This window comes from Ylistrum balloti, unplaced genomic scaffold (genome assembly GCF_031769215.1).
Source record: "Ylistrum balloti isolate Yb309-2 unplaced genomic scaffold, AGI_CSIRO_Ybal_v1 Utg369700, whole genome shotgun sequence".
NCBI lineage: Eukaryota > Metazoa > Mollusca > Bivalvia > Pectinida > Pectinidae > Ylistrum > Ylistrum balloti.
This window is the reverse complement of record NW_026781931.1, coordinates 783,736-803,329: the sequence shown is the minus strand read 5'-3', so window position 1 is coordinate 803,329 and position 19,594 is coordinate 783,736. Positions and strand designations below refer to the sequence as shown.

General features: G+C 37.0%; 1 protein-coding gene across 1 annotated transcript in view; it reads right to left on the bottom strand.

Moving 5' to 3' along the window:
* Nucleotides 1-8,666: 8,666 nt before the first annotated feature.
* LOC132565165 (cholesterol 24-hydroxylase-like) overlaps nt 8,667-19,594 on the bottom strand; it is a 37,476-nt gene continuing 26,548 nt past the window's right edge. The window contains exons 8-14 of the mRNA XM_060229785.1: nt 19,397-19,553; nt 17,436-17,498; nt 12,372-12,444; nt 11,799-11,994; nt 11,538-11,629; nt 9,167-9,236; nt 8,667-8,810 (exon numbers count right to left, since the gene is read on the bottom strand). Coding sequence (XP_060085768.1) covers nt 8,667-8,810; nt 9,167-9,236; nt 11,538-11,629; nt 11,799-11,994; nt 12,372-12,444; nt 17,436-17,498; nt 19,397-19,553 — 795 coding nt within the window. The remainder of the gene's footprint in view (nt 8,811-9,166; nt 9,237-11,537; nt 11,630-11,798; nt 11,995-12,371; nt 12,445-17,435; nt 17,499-19,396; nt 19,554-19,594) is intronic.

Here is a 19,594-nt window from a genome sequence, read left to right as displayed (position 1 = left end):
AACCCCATTTATGGTCTACATTGGGATGTCTGTTTATGCAAAGACCAAAAAGAGACACCTCGTGGAATTGCTAAATGACTATGGTCTTAGTATTCCATGTGATCGAGTACTTGACATATCAGCTCACACATGCTCTTCATGCAACCAATCAACAAATGAAGTCTGTGTTGATAAAGGCATGTGACACAGATATTCTTGTTGTTGCAATCAGCGTTTTTGCGACTCTTCAGGATGCAGGCTTAGAAATGATTTGGGTAGAATTTGGCCAGGTCAGTGCATTCGGTGGTTGCCAGTTCATGATATGGTGGTGGATCTTGGCCCAGAAAAAACAGTGGTATGTTGTTCTTTGAAGTCTTCACTGACTGTGATGTTGTGTCAGCTTTTCGTGGTAAAGGCAAAAAACTGCATGGCAAGCATGGGAGGTTTGCCCTGAAGTGAGCCCTGTCTTCAAAAAGCTCAGTCAATACCCATCTATCATAGACGATGCAGGCATCAACATCCTTGAGAAGTTTGTCATCACCATGCATGACAAGGACACTACAACAGGCAAAGTGGATGAGACAAAACTGGACTTGTTTGCTCGGAAGCAAAGGTCTTATAATGCCATTCCATCGACAAGCGCATCCCTCGCTCAGCATGTAAAACAGTCTGCCTTCCAAGCTGCCTGCATATGGGGCCAGGCAACAGGTTGCAAAATGCACACTGAAAGCCCTGTGAGCTGGTGCTGACAAAATGATGGTGAGGTCTGGCAAGTTCTCTGGACAACCCTTCCACCCATTGCTCCGACTTGTGAGCAGTTGACAAAATGTGGCTGCAAGACTGAATGCTGAGGACGAGGCAAATGCTATAGCTTCAGCCTGAATTGTACACAGTTGTGTGCCTGCGAATGTGAGGACTAAAAGAAGAACCTATCGAAGCTGTACATCAACAGCAAGTCGTTTTCTGAGTCAAACAACACACAAGTAAATCAGTTTTTTCTTCACATTGTTTGTAAAACACTGAATGGAAGTTAACATTACGTACCCTATATGTTGATAAAGTGTAATCCCCATTATATCATCATGATATTCAGTAATTTTTATTTTCTAAATGCAGAAATGGATTACTCACACTCAAAAAATACAATGTACCCAGTTTTATTGTAAGTTATGCACGTATTTCGATGTATATACCATCAAAATAGGAGTATTCAATCAAAACATAGTTCAAACACCGTTCAAAACCGCTTCGAATGACGGCCATCTTGAAAATTGGCGGACATTTTGTATTTTAAAGTGGATAACGTACTTTTCTAGGAGAGTAGGTTCTGAAGCCTTTTTTTTTTTTTTTTTTTTGCCAAATATGGTGCTCGTATCACCAAGTGAAAGACTGTTTCAGAAATCTGTCTTCTGTCTTCAGGTTCGAAGTGAGAAAGAAATATTGTGCGTGCATTTTACAACATATTAATGATTTGCATAATTTACAATAAAACTGGGTACACTGTATTTACCAAAAATGTGGTGACACGAGATCTAGACATGTATGACTTATTCTATGCACACTACTCTATAACCCACATGGTTCATTTAAGAGATATTGTGACACAGACAGAATTCTTGTTATGTTTCTTTGTCGAGTAGCCTGCACAATATGCCAGACCTGTATGGATTTAATTCACGTCACAAGTTACTATAGGCACATATGCATTTGTATTCAATGTACAACTTATCGTAGCATTGCGAGGGTAGTCAATTGTATGTACTGTTTTTAACATAAAGTTACCGATAACACGTGATCTTTTCGATTGACTGAATTATGTGTCAGAGGTCATAACATACTACACCTTTTAATTAATCTATCAATCACACCTGTTTCTGGTAAACCATTCGAAACAGTAGATGTCAAACCAAGATCTATATCTAAGGCCATGAAAACATGTCCGCGATTTTTTTTTTTTTTTTTTTTGTCTTGGATAGCGTCAGAACCCTGAGGACTATATGTTCCGTTATCGTTGGAACACTTGAGAGTACATGTTCCCGTCTGGCCTGTCCCAATTAATAAATACCACAGAATATCCCGGGATGTGTTGGGCTACATCCGAGAAATTCAGTATTTATCATCAGGATGTTTTCGTTTGTAAATAGAATAGAGAATATATGATCAGTGTCCTAAAATAGAAGCCTTATTTTGGCGAGGATAAAGAAATACAAAAATAGCAAGCCTTTGGCGAGCCACTTTTGTCTTTCTGTTCCGAGCCAAAGTACAGCTTATTGATATTAGTCATGCAAAACTGGTTGAAAATCAGACTATTGAAACAAGCAGATTTGTTGTTCAATCTTTGTTTACCTGATGTTGACGTTACGCTGAATTTTGCCTGATGACGGACACCAAACTAATTGCTCCGCGCGGAAATATAGTTCCAAACTTCATCAGATATAACAGCGATTTTATAAATTTTCATAAATCAACTTGTTCATTTCAACATGAAACCTAAATCATGCAAAAAATCGACGACAAAAATCAGTGCAAACTCTCTGTAGGCGTTTGGCACGATGCGGGACCAATGGTCTGTGCAATTACATAGAATACAAATACAGTTGCAACAATTGTTAAGGCGGCTAAAGACTCCAGTGTTTTCATTGATAAAATCAACAAAAGGGAAATCTGTGACGTCAGGAGTTTACAAGTGTCCCACATTGTCATAGAGATACATGTGGGATGTACTTGGTTGATTGGATTTGTGTATAGAGAACAGGTATGAATTATTTTCCCCGTGTGTATTCATACGGATATGGACTATTTTCCGTGTGTGTATTCATACGGATCTGCTTTTGATTGCGCTTTATTTGCTGAATCGGTTGTCAATTCATTCATAAACAAGACAACAAAACAAAAACAATATTTTATTTTCTGTAATTACTGACATGTCTTAATACAAATACAATGAATACACGTATAAGCGTAACTAGATAGCGTATGTTCACTATGGACGAGTCCATGTCAGTCCATGAATGTCTACCTCATATGAGTAAGAAAGTGGGGGAAAGATGATAGAGTGTGTAGTCACCGAAACCTGGCAGCACACTTTATCTATATATTGATATCAGAAAAATAATCTTGATAATAACAAGAATCAATTGCATGAGAAAACATCAACACAAATCACAATATGTAAGGTTCACCGGTATCTATCGATCAAACAAAACACTTGAATGGTGTCCATCGATCACATATGACACTCAAACGGTATCTATCGATCACATATGACACTCAAACGGTATCTATCGATCACACATGACTCAATCAGTATCTATCAATTACACATGATTCAATCAGTGTCTATCGCTCACACATGACTCAATCAGTATCTATCGATCACACATGACTCAAACAGTGTCTATCGATTACACATGACTCAATCAGTGTCTATCGCTCACACATGACTCAATCAGTATCTATCGACCACACATGACTCAAACAGTATCTATAGATCACATATGACTCAAACGGTATATATCGATCACACATGACTCAAACAGTATCTATAGATCACACATGACTCAAACAGTGTCCATCGATTACACAAGACTCAATCAGTGTCTATCGCTCACACATGACTCAATCAGTATCTATCGATCACACATGATTCAAACAGTGTCTATCGATCACATATGACACTCAAACGGTATCTATCGATTACACATGACTCAGTGTCTATCGACCACACATGACTCAATCAGTATCTATCGATCACACATGACTCAATCAGTATCTATCGATCACACATGACTCAAACAGTGTCTATCGATCACACATGACTCAATCAGTATCTATCGATCATACATGACTCAAACAGTGTCTATAGATCACATATGACTCAAACGGTATCTATCGATCACATATGACACTCAAACGGTATCTATCGATCACACATGACTCAATCAGTATCTATCAATTACACATGATTCAATCAGTGTCTATCGCTCACACATGACTCAATCAGTATCTATCGATCACACATGACTCAAACAGTGTCTATCGATTACACATGACTCAATCAGTGTCTATCGCTCACACATGACTCAATCAGTATCTATCGACCACACATGACTCAAACAGTATCTATAGATCACATATGACTCAAACGGTATCTATCGATCACATATGACACTCAAACGGTATCTATCGATCACACATGACTCAATCAGTATCTATCAATTACACATGATTCAATCAGTGTCTATCGCTCACACATGACTCAATCAGTATCTATCGATCACACATGACTCAAACAGTGTCTATCGATTACACATGACTCAATCAGTGTCTATCGCTCACACATGACTCAATCAGTATCTATCGACCAAACATGACTCAAACAGTATCTATAGATCACATATGACTCAAACGGTATATATCGATCACACATGACTCAAACAGTATCTATAGATCACACATGACTCAAACAGTGTCTATCGATTACACATGACTCAATCAGTGTCTATCGCTCACACATGACTCAATCAGTATCTATCGATCACACATGATTCAAACAGTGTCTATCGATCACATATGACACTCAAACGGTATCTATCAATTACACATGACTCAAACAGTGTCTATCGACCACACATGACTCAATCAGTATCTATCGATCACACATGACTCAATCAGTATCTATCGATCACACATGACTCAAACAGTGTCTATCGATCACATATGACACTCAAACGGTATCTATCGATTACACATGACTCAGTGTCTATCGACCACACATGACTCAATCAGTATCTATCGATCACACATGACTCAATCAGTATCTATCGATCACACATGACTCAAACAGTGTCTATCGATCACACATGACTCAAACAGTGTCTATAGATCACATATGACTCAAACGGTATATATCGATCACACGATCACACATGACTCAATCAGTGTCTTTCGCTCACACATGACTCAATCAGTATCTATCGATCACACATGACTCAAACAGTGTCTATCGATTACACATGACTCAATCAGTGTCTATCGCTCACACATGACTCAATCAGTATCTATCGACCACACATGACTCAAACAGTATCTATAGATCACATATGACTCAAACGGTATCTATCGATCACATATGACACTCAAACGGTATCTATCGATCACACATGACTCAATCAGTATCTATCAATTACACATGATTCAATCAGTGTCTATCGCTCACACATGACTCAATCAGTATCTATCGATCACACATGACTCAAATAGTGTCTATCGATTACACATGACTCAATCAGTGTCTATCGCTCACACATGACTCAATCAGTATCTATCGACCACACATGACTCAAACAGTATCTATAGATCACATATGACTCAAACGGTATATATCGATCACACATGACTCAAACAGTATCTATAGATCACACATGACTCAAACAGTGTCTATCGATTACACATGACTCAATCAGTGTCTATCGCTCACACATGACTCAATCAGTATCTATCGATCACACATGATTCAAACAGTGTCTATCGATCACATATGACACTCAAACGGTATCTATCAATTACACATGACTCAAACAGTGTCTATCGACCACACATGACTCAATCAGTATCTATCGATCACACATGACTCAATCAGTATCTATCGATCACACATGACTCAAACAGTGTCTATCGATCACACATGACTCAATCAGTATCTATCGATCATACATGACTCAAACAGTGTCTATAGATCACATATGACTCAAACGGTATCTATCGATTACACATGACTCAAACAGTGTCTATCGACCACACATGACTCAATCAGTATCTATCGATCACACATGACTCAATCAGTATCTATCGATCACACATGACTCAAACAGTGTCTATCGATCACACATGGCTCAATCAGTATCTATCGATCACACATGACTCAAACAGTGTCTATAGATCACATATGACTCAAACGGTATATATCGATCACACATGACTCAAACAGTATATATCGATCACACATGACTCAATCAGTGTCTATCGCTCACACATGACTCAATCAGTATCTATCGATCACACATGACTCAATCAGTATCTATCAATCACACATGACACCCAATCGGTATCTATTGATCACACGACTCAAACGGTATTTATCGATCACACATGACACTACAGAACATTTCAAACTAATTGATGTACTTTCACTTGATGCATTACTATTTGTGCTTTAAACGAACCAAACAACGTCAAAAATAACCTTCTCGAAACAACAATCTCGTAAATAGGATTGATTCTAAAAATGTCTCGAGTGTTCGGATGTATTTACATAGTCCAATATTGTGTGTAGTTCACAGTATTTACAAACTGCACTGTGAGTTTCTGTTTTTTCAGCTCCTTATTTGGGATTTCAGAAGTGCATGTAGTTGTATCATGGATTTTACAGCCGGATCAAAGCCGACAATGATGTCCTGAACACGTGAACTTAATACAAAATAGAGACACTATTTAAATGAAGTTTACTGCAAATGACGCCTGCTACCTAAAAGAGTGTACAGCGATTCTGTCACGTGCCGATAACAACGAGTACAATTCACGAATAAAAAGGATTAACATTCAGATGTGCAGTTATGAAGATATCTTACGGCGTGTTCGATGTTTTTATCTACTACATAATATGGCAGGTTTATATATTAATAACAATAAAGAAATATTTCATTATCCTGAATGGGGCTCCATCGACACATATAACCTGAATGGCGCTCCATCGACACATACGACCTGAATGGGGCTCCATCGACACATATAACCTGAATGGAGCTCCATCGACACATACGACCTGAATGGCGCTCCATCGACACATATAACCTGAATGAGTCTCCATCGACACATACGACCTGAATGGCGCTCCATCGACACATATAACCTGAATGGCGCTCCATCGACACATATAACCTGAATGAGTCTCCATCGACACATACGACCTGAATGGGGCTCCATCGACACATATAACCTGAATTAGTCTCCATCGACACATATAACCTGAATGAGTCTCCATCGACACATACGACCTGAATGGGGCTCCATCGACACATATAACCTGAATTAGTCTCCATCGACACATACGACCTGAATGGCGCTCCATCGACACATATAACCTGAATGGCGCTCCATCGACACATACGAACTGAATGGGGCTCCATCGACATATACGACCTGAATGGCGCTCCATCGACACATACGAACTGAATGGGGCTCCATCGACACATATAACCTGAATGGCGCTCCATCGACACATACGACCTGAATGGGGCTCCATCGACACATATAACCTGAATGGCGCTCCATCGACACATACGAACTGAATGGGGCTCCATCGACATATACGACCTGAATGGCGCTCCATCGACACATACGAACTGAATGGGGCTCCATCGACACATATAACCTGAATGGAGCTCCATCGACACATACGACCTGAATGGGGCTCCATCGACACATATAACCTGAATGGAGCTCCATCGACACATCCGACCTGAATGGGGCTCCATGTTTGTTTGGTTTTTTTATTGTCATTTCCGATCCTTTTTAACATGACCGCAACCTAACGAACACACACGCCCATAACAATATCTCTTTACAAGGTAATGTCATTTCCTCTGTGTATGTACACATTGTTAAAGGAATCCATTCACAGTGAAGAAGACAATAACAGCCCCTGTTAAATGAAACCATTTTTGTTGCCTGATATGATCCTGGTGGTTTGTCTTTACAATCACTTATTAACATGTTCTAACGGCGTGCTTGTAAGACAGGAGACATATTAAAGCATATAGGAATAGATACAACACAAATATCAGAATAGATATATTGTATTTGTGCAAGGGGTTAAGGTAACAAGTCTACCAAGCAAGCCTCATTATAATTCATTTGTTCCTTCAAAAGGCAACATGTGGAAAGCATTCAGTTAGAGTGCTAAACTATATCAGTCAACCAGGTTACAGTAGCCTTATAAAATATGCACAGAATTTGCCAATAATCGGACCTGAACAAGGAATTACAGTAATAAGTCTACAAAGCGAGTTTCCTAAAAATCTTATCATTCCTTCATAAGATAAGGCGCATAAAGAATTCCCATAGAGTGATTAAAGAAATCAGTCAACCAGGTCGCAGTAGCCTCATTAAATATGCACCGAATTCGCTGTTAGTCAACCTATGGCAAGAGATTAAGTCAGCAAGTGTACCAACCAAGTTCCATTAAAATCCGACAACTCCTTCAAAAGATATGCGAAAAGCAGCATCCAGACGGCTAGACGGACGAACGAACGGACGGAACCCATTTGGATATTTCTCGCCAACTTTGTTGGGCGGGAATAACAATAATGTGGTCGATAAAATCAATTAGTGGGAGTGAGAGATGATACACACAAACCACTCTATATAACTGTCTAGAAAATGTTTGCTTCTGCAAATAGCTGTAATAGTTTCCTGTACTTGTCGTCGTGAAATCTCGACGATACAACTTTCCTGATGAAATCTACTGTTATAAGAACAGATGTCTCCTATTTCCACCCCAGGAAACTAGATGTTTCATTCAGATAATATTCATAGATAAATTGATATGGTATACCGAAGTACCGCTGTCCAGAGGATATTGGTAAACAAATCCATTACAACACTGTCCACAATAAATTCATCCGCTGTCATCGGTCACGTAATGTTAACGTACATAAAGCGCCATCTTTCGGCCTATGGAGAAGCATTTCCTCAATGTCAGTTGACTGATCCGGAACCAAAGTAAAGTTGAACCACTGTAAGAATTTCACCAGTATTATCTTCGACTCTATCTGTAAAGAGTAAATATAGATTTGACTGTCATTAAGGTTACAGAGTTACAATTTGCAATAGTTTACAGTTAAGAGATACAAATGGCGGAAAACCTTAGGCTTCTCGAATACTGAGGACATTCTAGTCACTATTACAACATTGTCCATCGTGGATTCTTCTTGTATACGGAACCATTATTGCACAATATAGGCTGATGAATAATTTTATTACAACGCCGTCCAGCTGTACACCTATGTCCGTATCGTTTTTACCGTAATTATAACTGGATACTGATCTACATGTATCACAACTAATAACATCATATGTTATCCTGATGTAACATCTGTATCACATCATAATCAAGTTATTTTCTTACCTCCGCAAAATGTTTCCCAATGCATGTCCGTGGACCCATTGAGAAAGGAAAGTATTTATAATTACCGATTCTGTAAAGACATAGAGGTGGTAAAAAGTTACTGGTATAGTGTAGAATAATACAGCATAATATAATCAGTAAAGTATAGTATAAATCACCACGGTTATATTATAGATCACCAAGTCACATCGGTTATATTATAGATCACCAAGTCACATCGGTTATATTATAGATCACCAAGTCACATCGGTTATATTATAGATCACCAAGTCACCACGGTTATATTATAGATCACCAAGTCACCACGGTTATATTATAGATCACCAAGTCACCACGGTTATATCATAGATCACCAAGTCACCACGGTTATATCATAGATCACCAAGTCACCACGGTTATATTATAGATCACCAAGTCACCACGGTTATATTATAGATCACCAAGTCACCACGGTTATATTATAGATCACCAAGTCACCACGGTTATATTATAGATCACCAAGTCACCACGGTTATATCATAGATCACCAAGTCACCACGGTTATATTATAGATCACCAGGTCACCACGGTTATATTATAGATCACCAAGTCACCACGGTTATATTATAGATCACCAAGTCACCACGGTTATATTATAGATCACCAGGTCACCACGGTTATATTATAGATCACCAGGTCACCACGGTTATATTATAGATCACCAAGTCACCACGGTTATATTATAGATCACCAAGTCACCACGGTTATATTCTAGATCACCAAGTCACCACGGTTATATTATAGATCACCAAGTCACCACGGTTATATTATAGATCACCAAGTCACCACGGTTATATTATAGATCACCAAGTCACCACGGTTATATTCTTGATCACCAGGTCACCACGGTTATATTATAGATCACCAAGTCACCACGGTTATATTATAGATCACCAAGTCACCACGGTTATATTATAGATCACCAAGTCACCACGGTTATATTCTAGATCACCAAGTCACCACGGTTATATTATAGATCACCAAGTCACCACGGTTATATTATAGATCACCAAGTCACCACGGTTATAGTATAGATCACCAGGTCACCACGGTTATATTATAGATCACCAAGTCACCACGGTTATATTATAGATCACCAAGTCACCACGGTTATATTATAGATCACCAAGTCACCACGGTTATATTATAGATCACCAAGTCACCACGGTTATATTATAGATCACCAAGTCACCACGGTTATATTCTTGATCACCAGGTGACTGTGATAATTTCATAGATTACCAATTTAATTCAATGAACTTGGTTTACGTAAAAGATATAATTGATATAAAGTTCTGCAAAATGTTTCAAGTTGTCGTTAACAGACGATATGAAATATTTAATTGCATCAAACATTACCAACGACACGAAAAGAGTCAGTAATAACCATTTCAATATAATTCCTTTGATCAGGGACGACGGAAATCCAAGAGGACCATTTATGGCTTTGTCTAGAATACCATGTAGTTTGATATCGAACACTGGAAACAAGGCACAAAGTCGAAAAATGATGTCGGGGGTCATGACAACGTACTTTTTGAGGAGGTGAGGAAGCGTACAATGAACAGTGAAACTTGATTTTTCCAAAAATGGAGCGCTTGACATGACGTTCTGTAGAATTTTTTCCGGGGCTACTTTTAGTGATGATGTAATTGATGTCATTATTTGGTTTTCTGTATAAAAATTACAATTGATTTCCGTTGCTAGGGATTTTTCGTTTTCGGCAGCTAAATTGAAAATATAACATTTTCACATTATTTTAATGCATATTATTTCAGTATCATTATATTGTACTTTAATGAAGAAAAAAATTGTTGAGAAAAAACCGAGGAATAAATGAAATAATTGAAATTACATATATCCTAGAACATATTCTGATACCTATAACATTAAAAGCACTGTAGTTACATATTGATTTTTTTTAAAATACTTTGTGTGTACCTTTTAGGAAAAGAGCATCGTAACAAAAGTTAAATTTTCGACATTTTATATGTCAGAATTTCCTACATCCAGTAACTTCAAATTCAAAATCAATTTCTCAACAGGTGATGCATGACATGTACCGTTGTAGGCATCAGAATATAGTTAAAAGAAATAGGTATTTTCGCTCATTTTGGTTACTGGGGCACTTCAAAAGCACCTGTTTATTTCAAAATAAGATGGATTCATTCTATTTTTCTTTTGACATTTCGAAACTTCTTTGACATTTTCGTTATCGAATCTGTGACAAAGAACTTTTGATTTATCGATAATCCTATATTTATGATAAGCTAAAACCTGCTATACAATATTGTATCACGTGTATTACGTGAACACAGAGTGTCTCATATACCGTTTTCTGTTTTCCTCGCTGAATCTCTCTGGTTGAAACTCTAATGGATCAGAGAAATACTCTTCCTGGTTGGACAAAACGTACATACTGAACTGAAAGGAAATAAACAATAGGTCTATTATAACAGATGTATATACATCAGTACTATCTCACGAACATTCGGCTTTTAATCCTCTAGATCGTATACAAGACGAACAGAAATATTTTCATTAAACAAGAATATGAAAGTTTCCCATACAGTTATAACATAAGTCTACCCACACAGACTGCCGTTTCCTTTGGTATGGGGAAGCCATCGATGACATCGTTGTGGTTAGACTCCCGATAGGTTGCAGCACTTGGCGGGTATCTTCTCAAGGTCTCTTGTATTACCATATCTAAGTAATGTACTTCGCAGAGATCCTCGAATTCTACAGAAGGTTTTTCACCAACCACTCTGTCTATTTCATCTCTAAGTCTAGAACGAAAATGTAAGCGATCACCAGATCAGTATCCAGTGTAATTATCTGGTAGGAAAAGTGTTACATAGCACATTTACCATTACAATATCAGAGCTAACATTTTCGCAAAACAATGTTTGTCAACATATACGTGTTCTTAAAATTGGTTATCAGCTGCATATCGAGACTAGTCAACTGTTTCGTTAGATTAAAAAGGCAAAAATGCTTAAAACACCCGGAATACACGGTCTCCTTGTACTTTTTCAGGAGTCTCACTGTAAATCTTTATTTTTTTCATATTTTAACATACTTTAAATAAATTTGAGTTCGCATTATAATTGTGTTAACGTTGATATTTTCTTGCTGTTTGTTAGTGTCGATATTTCATATCTACCTTTTTAAGATATGGGGATGCTTTCCAAGGCTTATTAAACAGAAAGACAATAGACAGGACGTGGTCTCCTGGCCTGAAATACAGAGGATGATTTCATAAACAGACAGACTATAGGCAGGATGTGGTCTCCTGGCCTGAAATACAGAGGATGATTTCATAAACAGAAGGACAATAGACAGGATATGGTCTCTTGACCTGAGTACAGAGGATGATGTTATAAACAGACAGACTATAGACAGGACGTGGTCTCATGGCCTGAAATACAGAGGATGATGTCATAAACAGAAAGACAAAAGACAGGATATGGTCTCTTGACCTGAGTACAGAGGATGATGTTATAAACAGACAGACTATAGACAGGACGTGGTCTCCTGGCCTGAAATACAGAGAATGATGTTATAAACAGACAGACTATAGACAGGACGTGGTCTCCTGGCCTGAAATACAGAGAATGATGATATAAACAGACAGACTATAGACAGGACGTGGTCTCCTGGCCTGAAATACAGAGGATGATTTCATAAACAGACAGACAATAGACAGGATGTGGTCTCCTGGCCTGAAATACAGAGGATGGTGTTATAAACAGAAAGACTATAGACAGGGTATGGTCTCCTGGCCTGAAATACAGAGAATGATTTCATAAACAGACAGACAATAGACAGGATGTGGTCTCCTGGCCTGAAATACAGAGGATGATTTCATAAACAGACAGACAATAGACAGGATGTGGTCTCCTGGCCTGAAATACAGAGGATGGTGTTATAAACAGAAAGACTATAGACAGTATATGGTCTCCTGGCCTGAAATACAGAGGATGGTGTTATAAACAGAAAGACTATAGACAGGGTATGGTCTCCTGGCCTGAAATACAGAGGCTGATGTCATAAATGAAAGACCATAGACACGGTGTGGTCTCCTGGCCTGAAATACAGAGGCTGATGTCATAAACTGAAAGACCATAGACACAGTGTGGTCTCCTGGCTGAAATACAGATGATGATGTCATAGACAGAAAGACCATAGACACGGTGTGGTCTCCTGACCTGAATACAGAGAATGATGTCATAAACAGAAAGACTATAGACAGGATATGGTCTCCTGACCTGAAATACACAGGATCAGGTCATAGTTATCAAATACATCAGCTTTTTTTAGATTTATTAACGATATCTAAGCAATACATATACTATATAAGGATTTAGTAAAACAATACTTGCCCGCATGAACAACGAATTGGCAATATTAGACTGAGATGAAATATTTAATACTATGACAGCTGAAGAGCTTATACAATTTCTTATTTACTCTATAAATGATCTTATCCAGCAGTTTATCCCCTCCAAAAAAATTACTATTCGACCTATTTACTCTATAAATGATCTTATCCAGCAGTTTATCCCCTCCAAAAAATTACTATTCGACCTATTTACTCTATAAATGATCTTATCCAGCAGTTTATCCCCTCCAAAAAAATTACTATTCGACCTATTTACTCTATAAATGATCTTATCCAGCAGTTTCCCCTCCAAAAAAATTACACGAACTCTATAAATGATAAAGCAAAAAAGTTCATGACAAACCATGGATGAATCAAACAAATTAAATATTAGGCAACGAAATCGAATTCACGAAAAAGCTAAAGCAAGTTCATCACCACATCAGTGGGAAAATTACAGACAGAAAAAAAATGTAATTTATCTAATAAGAAATGTAAAAAGGAGTTATTATTATAACCTAGCGAAAACGTTATGTGACAAATCTTTCCCTCCCAGTAAATGGTGGAAAATTGCCAACGCAGTGTTCAAAACCAACGATAAATCTTTCTCTTTACCACCATTGTGTGACAAACGGTACTATAGAAGTCATCCCTTTGCTGAATGTCTAAATAACTATTTCACTTCTATCTTCTTCTTCTGTTAACCTTGAACCTCTTTCCCCTGTTGTTTCTGCTACACCTTATACTATTGACAATATCATTATTTCTGAACAAGATGTTAAAGATAAGCTTTTTTTACTAAATTTTAAGAAACCATCAGGGCCTGATAATCTCTATCCGAAAATGATTCAAATGCGTGCTCCTTCTATCTTATCACCTCTCACTATACTTTGTAATAAAACCCTTGAGACAGGTATTATACCTTCCAGTTGGAAATGTTCTAACGTCCTGCTATCTATAAAGGAAAGGGGGATAGAAAATGATGTAACCAATTACTGACCTATTTCAGTGACCTCATGTTTTAGTTAGATGCCAGAAAAGATCATATTTAAATATTTGTCCAACCGTCTTTCTTTATCTGAAATTATATCGAAATATCAGTCAGGAGTTATGCCTAAGAATTTCCATATACATGTATCACAATATAGTAAGTAGCTTAGATGATAATAAAGAGTTGAGATTTATATTTTGTGATATAAGCAAGGCATTTGATAGAGTCTGGCATGATGGTTTATTATACTTGCTTGAATCTTATGGAATTAAAGGTAATGTTTTAAGGTGGCTACAAAAATATTTATCTAATAGAAAACAACGTGTGGGGATTGAAGTCTTTGCCTCAACCTTTAAATATGTGAATGCAGGTGTCCCTCAGGACTCAGTTTTATGACCTTTTCTCTTTATACTGGACATAAATGATATCACTGACTGTGTTAATAGCTCTATTAAATTGTTTGCTGATGATACCTCTCTATTTAAGGTAGTCAATGATTATCCAGTTGAAGTGGCTGAGTCTCTTGGAAATGATTTAAATTCTATAAAAGATTGGGCTTAACAATGGGATATTCAGTTTAATCCATCTAAAACAGAATCAATAATATTTACAAGGAAAACCATACCAAACCATCCAGATATTTATTTCAACAATCAACTTGTCACAACCTCTTCCGACCACAAGCATCTTGGTTTAGTATTCAGTAGTGATAGCAAATGGAATAAGCACATATTTTATGTATAAAAAAGCAAATAAAAAATGAATATTCTGAGACCTCTAAAAAATAATTTAGACAGAAAGTCCCTTTCAATACTATATATATCCCATATTAAGCCAATTTTAGAGTATGCTGATGCTGTCTGGGATAACTATCCAGTCTATGCTAAAACTCTATAGGAATCTATAAATCTTGAGGCTACAAGGTCAATAACTGGGTTACACAGTGGTACCTCACATGAAAAACTTTATTCAGAGCTGGATTGATATCAGATTATAGAAGGAAAAAACACAACATGATCTTAATGTACAAAGTCCTAAATAAAGAAACACCTGAATACTTATTTGATATTTTCCAACTATTATTTAACAGTTTTGAAGAATCAAGGTATCAACTTCGAAATAACAGAATCTTTGATGAACCTGTTGGTCGAACTGTGAGCTATATGGATAGTTTCTTTCCAAACATGATATCTGAATTTAATCAAATAAGTTATCTCCTAAATAACATTCACTCTGTAAGGCACTTTGAAAAACTCTGTTTAGGACAAATCCTCAAGCTTGTAAGAATAACATCATTTTTAGAGAAGGAGGACCAAGAAAATTAAATATCATTCTATTTCAGCTAAGGGATTCAGCCAGCTCTCTCAATCATGACCTACATAAAGACCATCTTTATGATGACCCATTTTGTGCATGTGGTACCCGAACTGAAACAGCTCAACATTTGTTTTTTGACTGCCCTAGATATATTAACCCTAGAAAAGTCTATTACAAACCCTAAACAACCCTAATCATAACCACTAGGAACTGAACTATGTTTTGCATGGCTGCCCAGTCTGTACCACCCACATCAATAAATCATTGTTGGATGTTGTAGTTAAGTATATTGATGATACAGAAAGGCTTTAATGTTTATTGTTTAGTATCTACTGACATAAATTGAAAGTATAAAACAAATCTAAAACTAAGACAAAATATAATTAGAAAAAACTGATAAAAAAGTTATGAAAAATAACAGAGTTGTCTCCCATAATTTAAAATTGATTACTCTCCCAACAGTTAATTTATGATTGTATGTATGTTATGTGAGGTTTGTATGTGTGTAATGTACGTATATTTGTCTGTATGTATGTTTATAGTGTATTGTGTATTATGTTGATGTAGCAAGGACATTATTTCGTGTATTTTTAAGTTGTTTCATTAAATATGTATTATTGTGTTTTGGCATTATTTTAATATTATTCTCCAATCGTCTAGAGTATCGAATTGTCGCGTCCGTAACACATATTGCCCGAATTAGTATCGTCTGTATCATATAGTAATGTATCTGTATTTAGTGCCGTTTCGTTTCGTCTGTATTGTACCAGTAATTGTAATGTCCAAGTGGTCAGTCTTTGTGGTGTTATGTCACATAGTTTCTGTTGTTTCATTGGTTGTTTTTATTGGGCGATTTGGCGGGATATTTCTTTATTCAGGCTTTTGTCTTGTCAGACTGAGGCGTTCCTTTGAACAGACTGGACGTGTTCAATAAGCCTAATTGAATTCATATATATTGAACTGGACCGTCTCTTGGCTTGGTGTAGCTCCATGGTCAGTTTTAGGACATGGGCTTTGAGCCATTATTCTGGTATATATCTGTATTTTTGTATATGTATGATTATATTTTAACTTTTAACTCAATATAACTTGTAAAGATAAATGCATCTTGGCATTGTAACTATATATTCATTTGATCGATATAAATATTATCGATATAAAAGTCTATGATAATAGCTGTAAACGTCTAATTTGTAAATCGTAGTAGTATACGATTGATAAGTAACAATTTTATAAGTGCTGTGAGAGTGATTTCCCTTTGTGTGTGAAAGTTAAGAAAGTATGGTTAGCTTGAATGTGTAGTTAAGTCTGTTTTATATTATTTGTTACAGAGCTTTTAAGATGTCCTGATAAAGGTCGGAATAAATGTCGTACCTAACCCCCGTGACCTTGTCGTTATTTCACCACAAGAACATCACGATTACATTTATGTCTAACCACCATGTTGTCTTGGGAGAAGACTTATATAGGCTCTAGCCTGCTGTCTAATCCTATTGATTGTTTATATCAATAAAATATTCTGAAATGAAAATACTTGCCCGCCAAGAAAAGCGTCAAGAAATTGTCCAGGAGAATCTGCCTGTCGTGCTTCGTTTTCGGCTCTAAAAGAGATCAACCAGATCTTAAAAAATCGTTAACTATAACGAATGTGAAGAAGAAAACACTTCAAAGCTGTACAATATGAAGATAATAGATTTTTTGTCTGGCTTCGCTGGAAAACTTAAACATACATGCCTCAAAGTAACAAGAGATTTAGGAGGAAATGGAGTAATAATGCTCATGCCCTTTGATCAGGATCTCTAAAGCTGGGAGTTTTTAATTCTCTTTATATGTAATTGTCAATAAACTTCATGACACGTAACGGAAAACAAACATCCCAGATATCTTCTAGGAAATATGTGTATAAACCGTACACAGCAGTATCAATAGGGGACAGCATTACTGGGAAGTAATGTGTGTATATACCGTACACAGCAGTATAAATAGGGAACAGCATTACTGGGAAGTAATGTGTGTATATACTGTACACAACAGTCTAAATAGGGGACAGCATTACTGGGAAGAAATGTGTGTATTTACTGTACACAGCAGTATAAATAGGGGACAGCATTACTGGGAAGTAATGTGTGTATATACTGTACACAACAGTCTAAATAGGGGACAGCATTACTGGGAAGTAATGTGTGTATATACTGTACACAACAGTATAAATAGGGGGACAGCATTACTGGGAAGAAATGTGTGTATATACTGTACACAACAGTCTAAATAGGGGACAGTATTACTGGGAAGTAATGTGTGTATATACTGTACACAACAGTCTAAATTGGGGACAGTATTACTGGAAAGTAATGTGTGTATATACTGTACACAACAGTCTAAATAGGGGACAGCATCAGTGGGAAGTAATGTGTGTATATACTGTACACAACAGTATAAATAGGGGACAGCATTACTGGGAAGTAATGTGTGTATATACTGTACACAACAGTCTAAATAGGGGCCAGCATTACTGGGAAGTAATGTGTGTATATACTGTACACAGCAGTATAAATAGGGGACAGTATTACTGGGAAGTAATGTTTGTATATACTGTACACAGCAGTCTAAATAGGGGACAGCATTACTGGAAAGTAATGTGTGTATATACTGTGCACAACAGTATGAATAGGGGGACAGCATTACTGGGAAGTAATGTGTGTATATACTGTACACAACAGTCTAAATAGGGGACTGCATTACTGGAAAGTAATGTGTGTATATACTGTACACAACAGTATGAATAGGGGGACAGCATTACTGGGAAATAATGTGTGTATATACTGTACACAACAGTCTAAATAGGGGACAGCATTACTGGGAAGTAATGTGTGTATATACTGTACACAACAGTCTAAATATTGGACAGCATTACTGGGAAGTAATGTGTGTATATACTGTACACAACAGTCTAAATAGGGGACAGCATTACTGGGAAGTAATGTGTGTATATACTGTACACAGTCTAAATAGGGGACAGCATTACTGGGAAGTAATGTGTGTATATACTGTACACAACATTCTAAATAGGGGACAGCATTACTGGGAAGTAATGTGTGTATATACTGTACACAGTCTAAATAGGGGACAGCATTACTGGGAAGTAATGTGTGTATATACTGTATACAACTGTCTAAATAGGGGACAGCATTACTGATAAGTGATATGGGTATATAACCAGTCCACTTCAAAAAAAGGGGTGACCTGTCATTATTGGGAATAATGTTTGTGTAATACATACAATATCTACATCGCTATACAACCACCTGTAACTAGTATAATTTTATCTATACATCACTATGCAGCAGCTGTTACAAGTATACTTATTCTCTTTTTTCATAGTACAGCAGCTTTGATATAACTCGAATTATCTAGATCTAACACATTTAACTGATTTATAACTAAACGAAGTATTGACGTTTGATAAAATGATATAGTAACAGATAGACGAACGACTTACCTTTAACTCGTACCATATGTGTGAGAATGTCGTCAGGAACATAGTTATTGTCAGAAATGGCGGCAAGTCTCTCGTCTATCATTGATGAACAGTATTGTCTGAGGAAGGAGCACGATTTTCTCACACTTCGGCAGTAAGCCCAGTTCATCGGGTTGTACTGTGCATAAACGTTCATGTTGTGTGAAAATGCAGAAATGG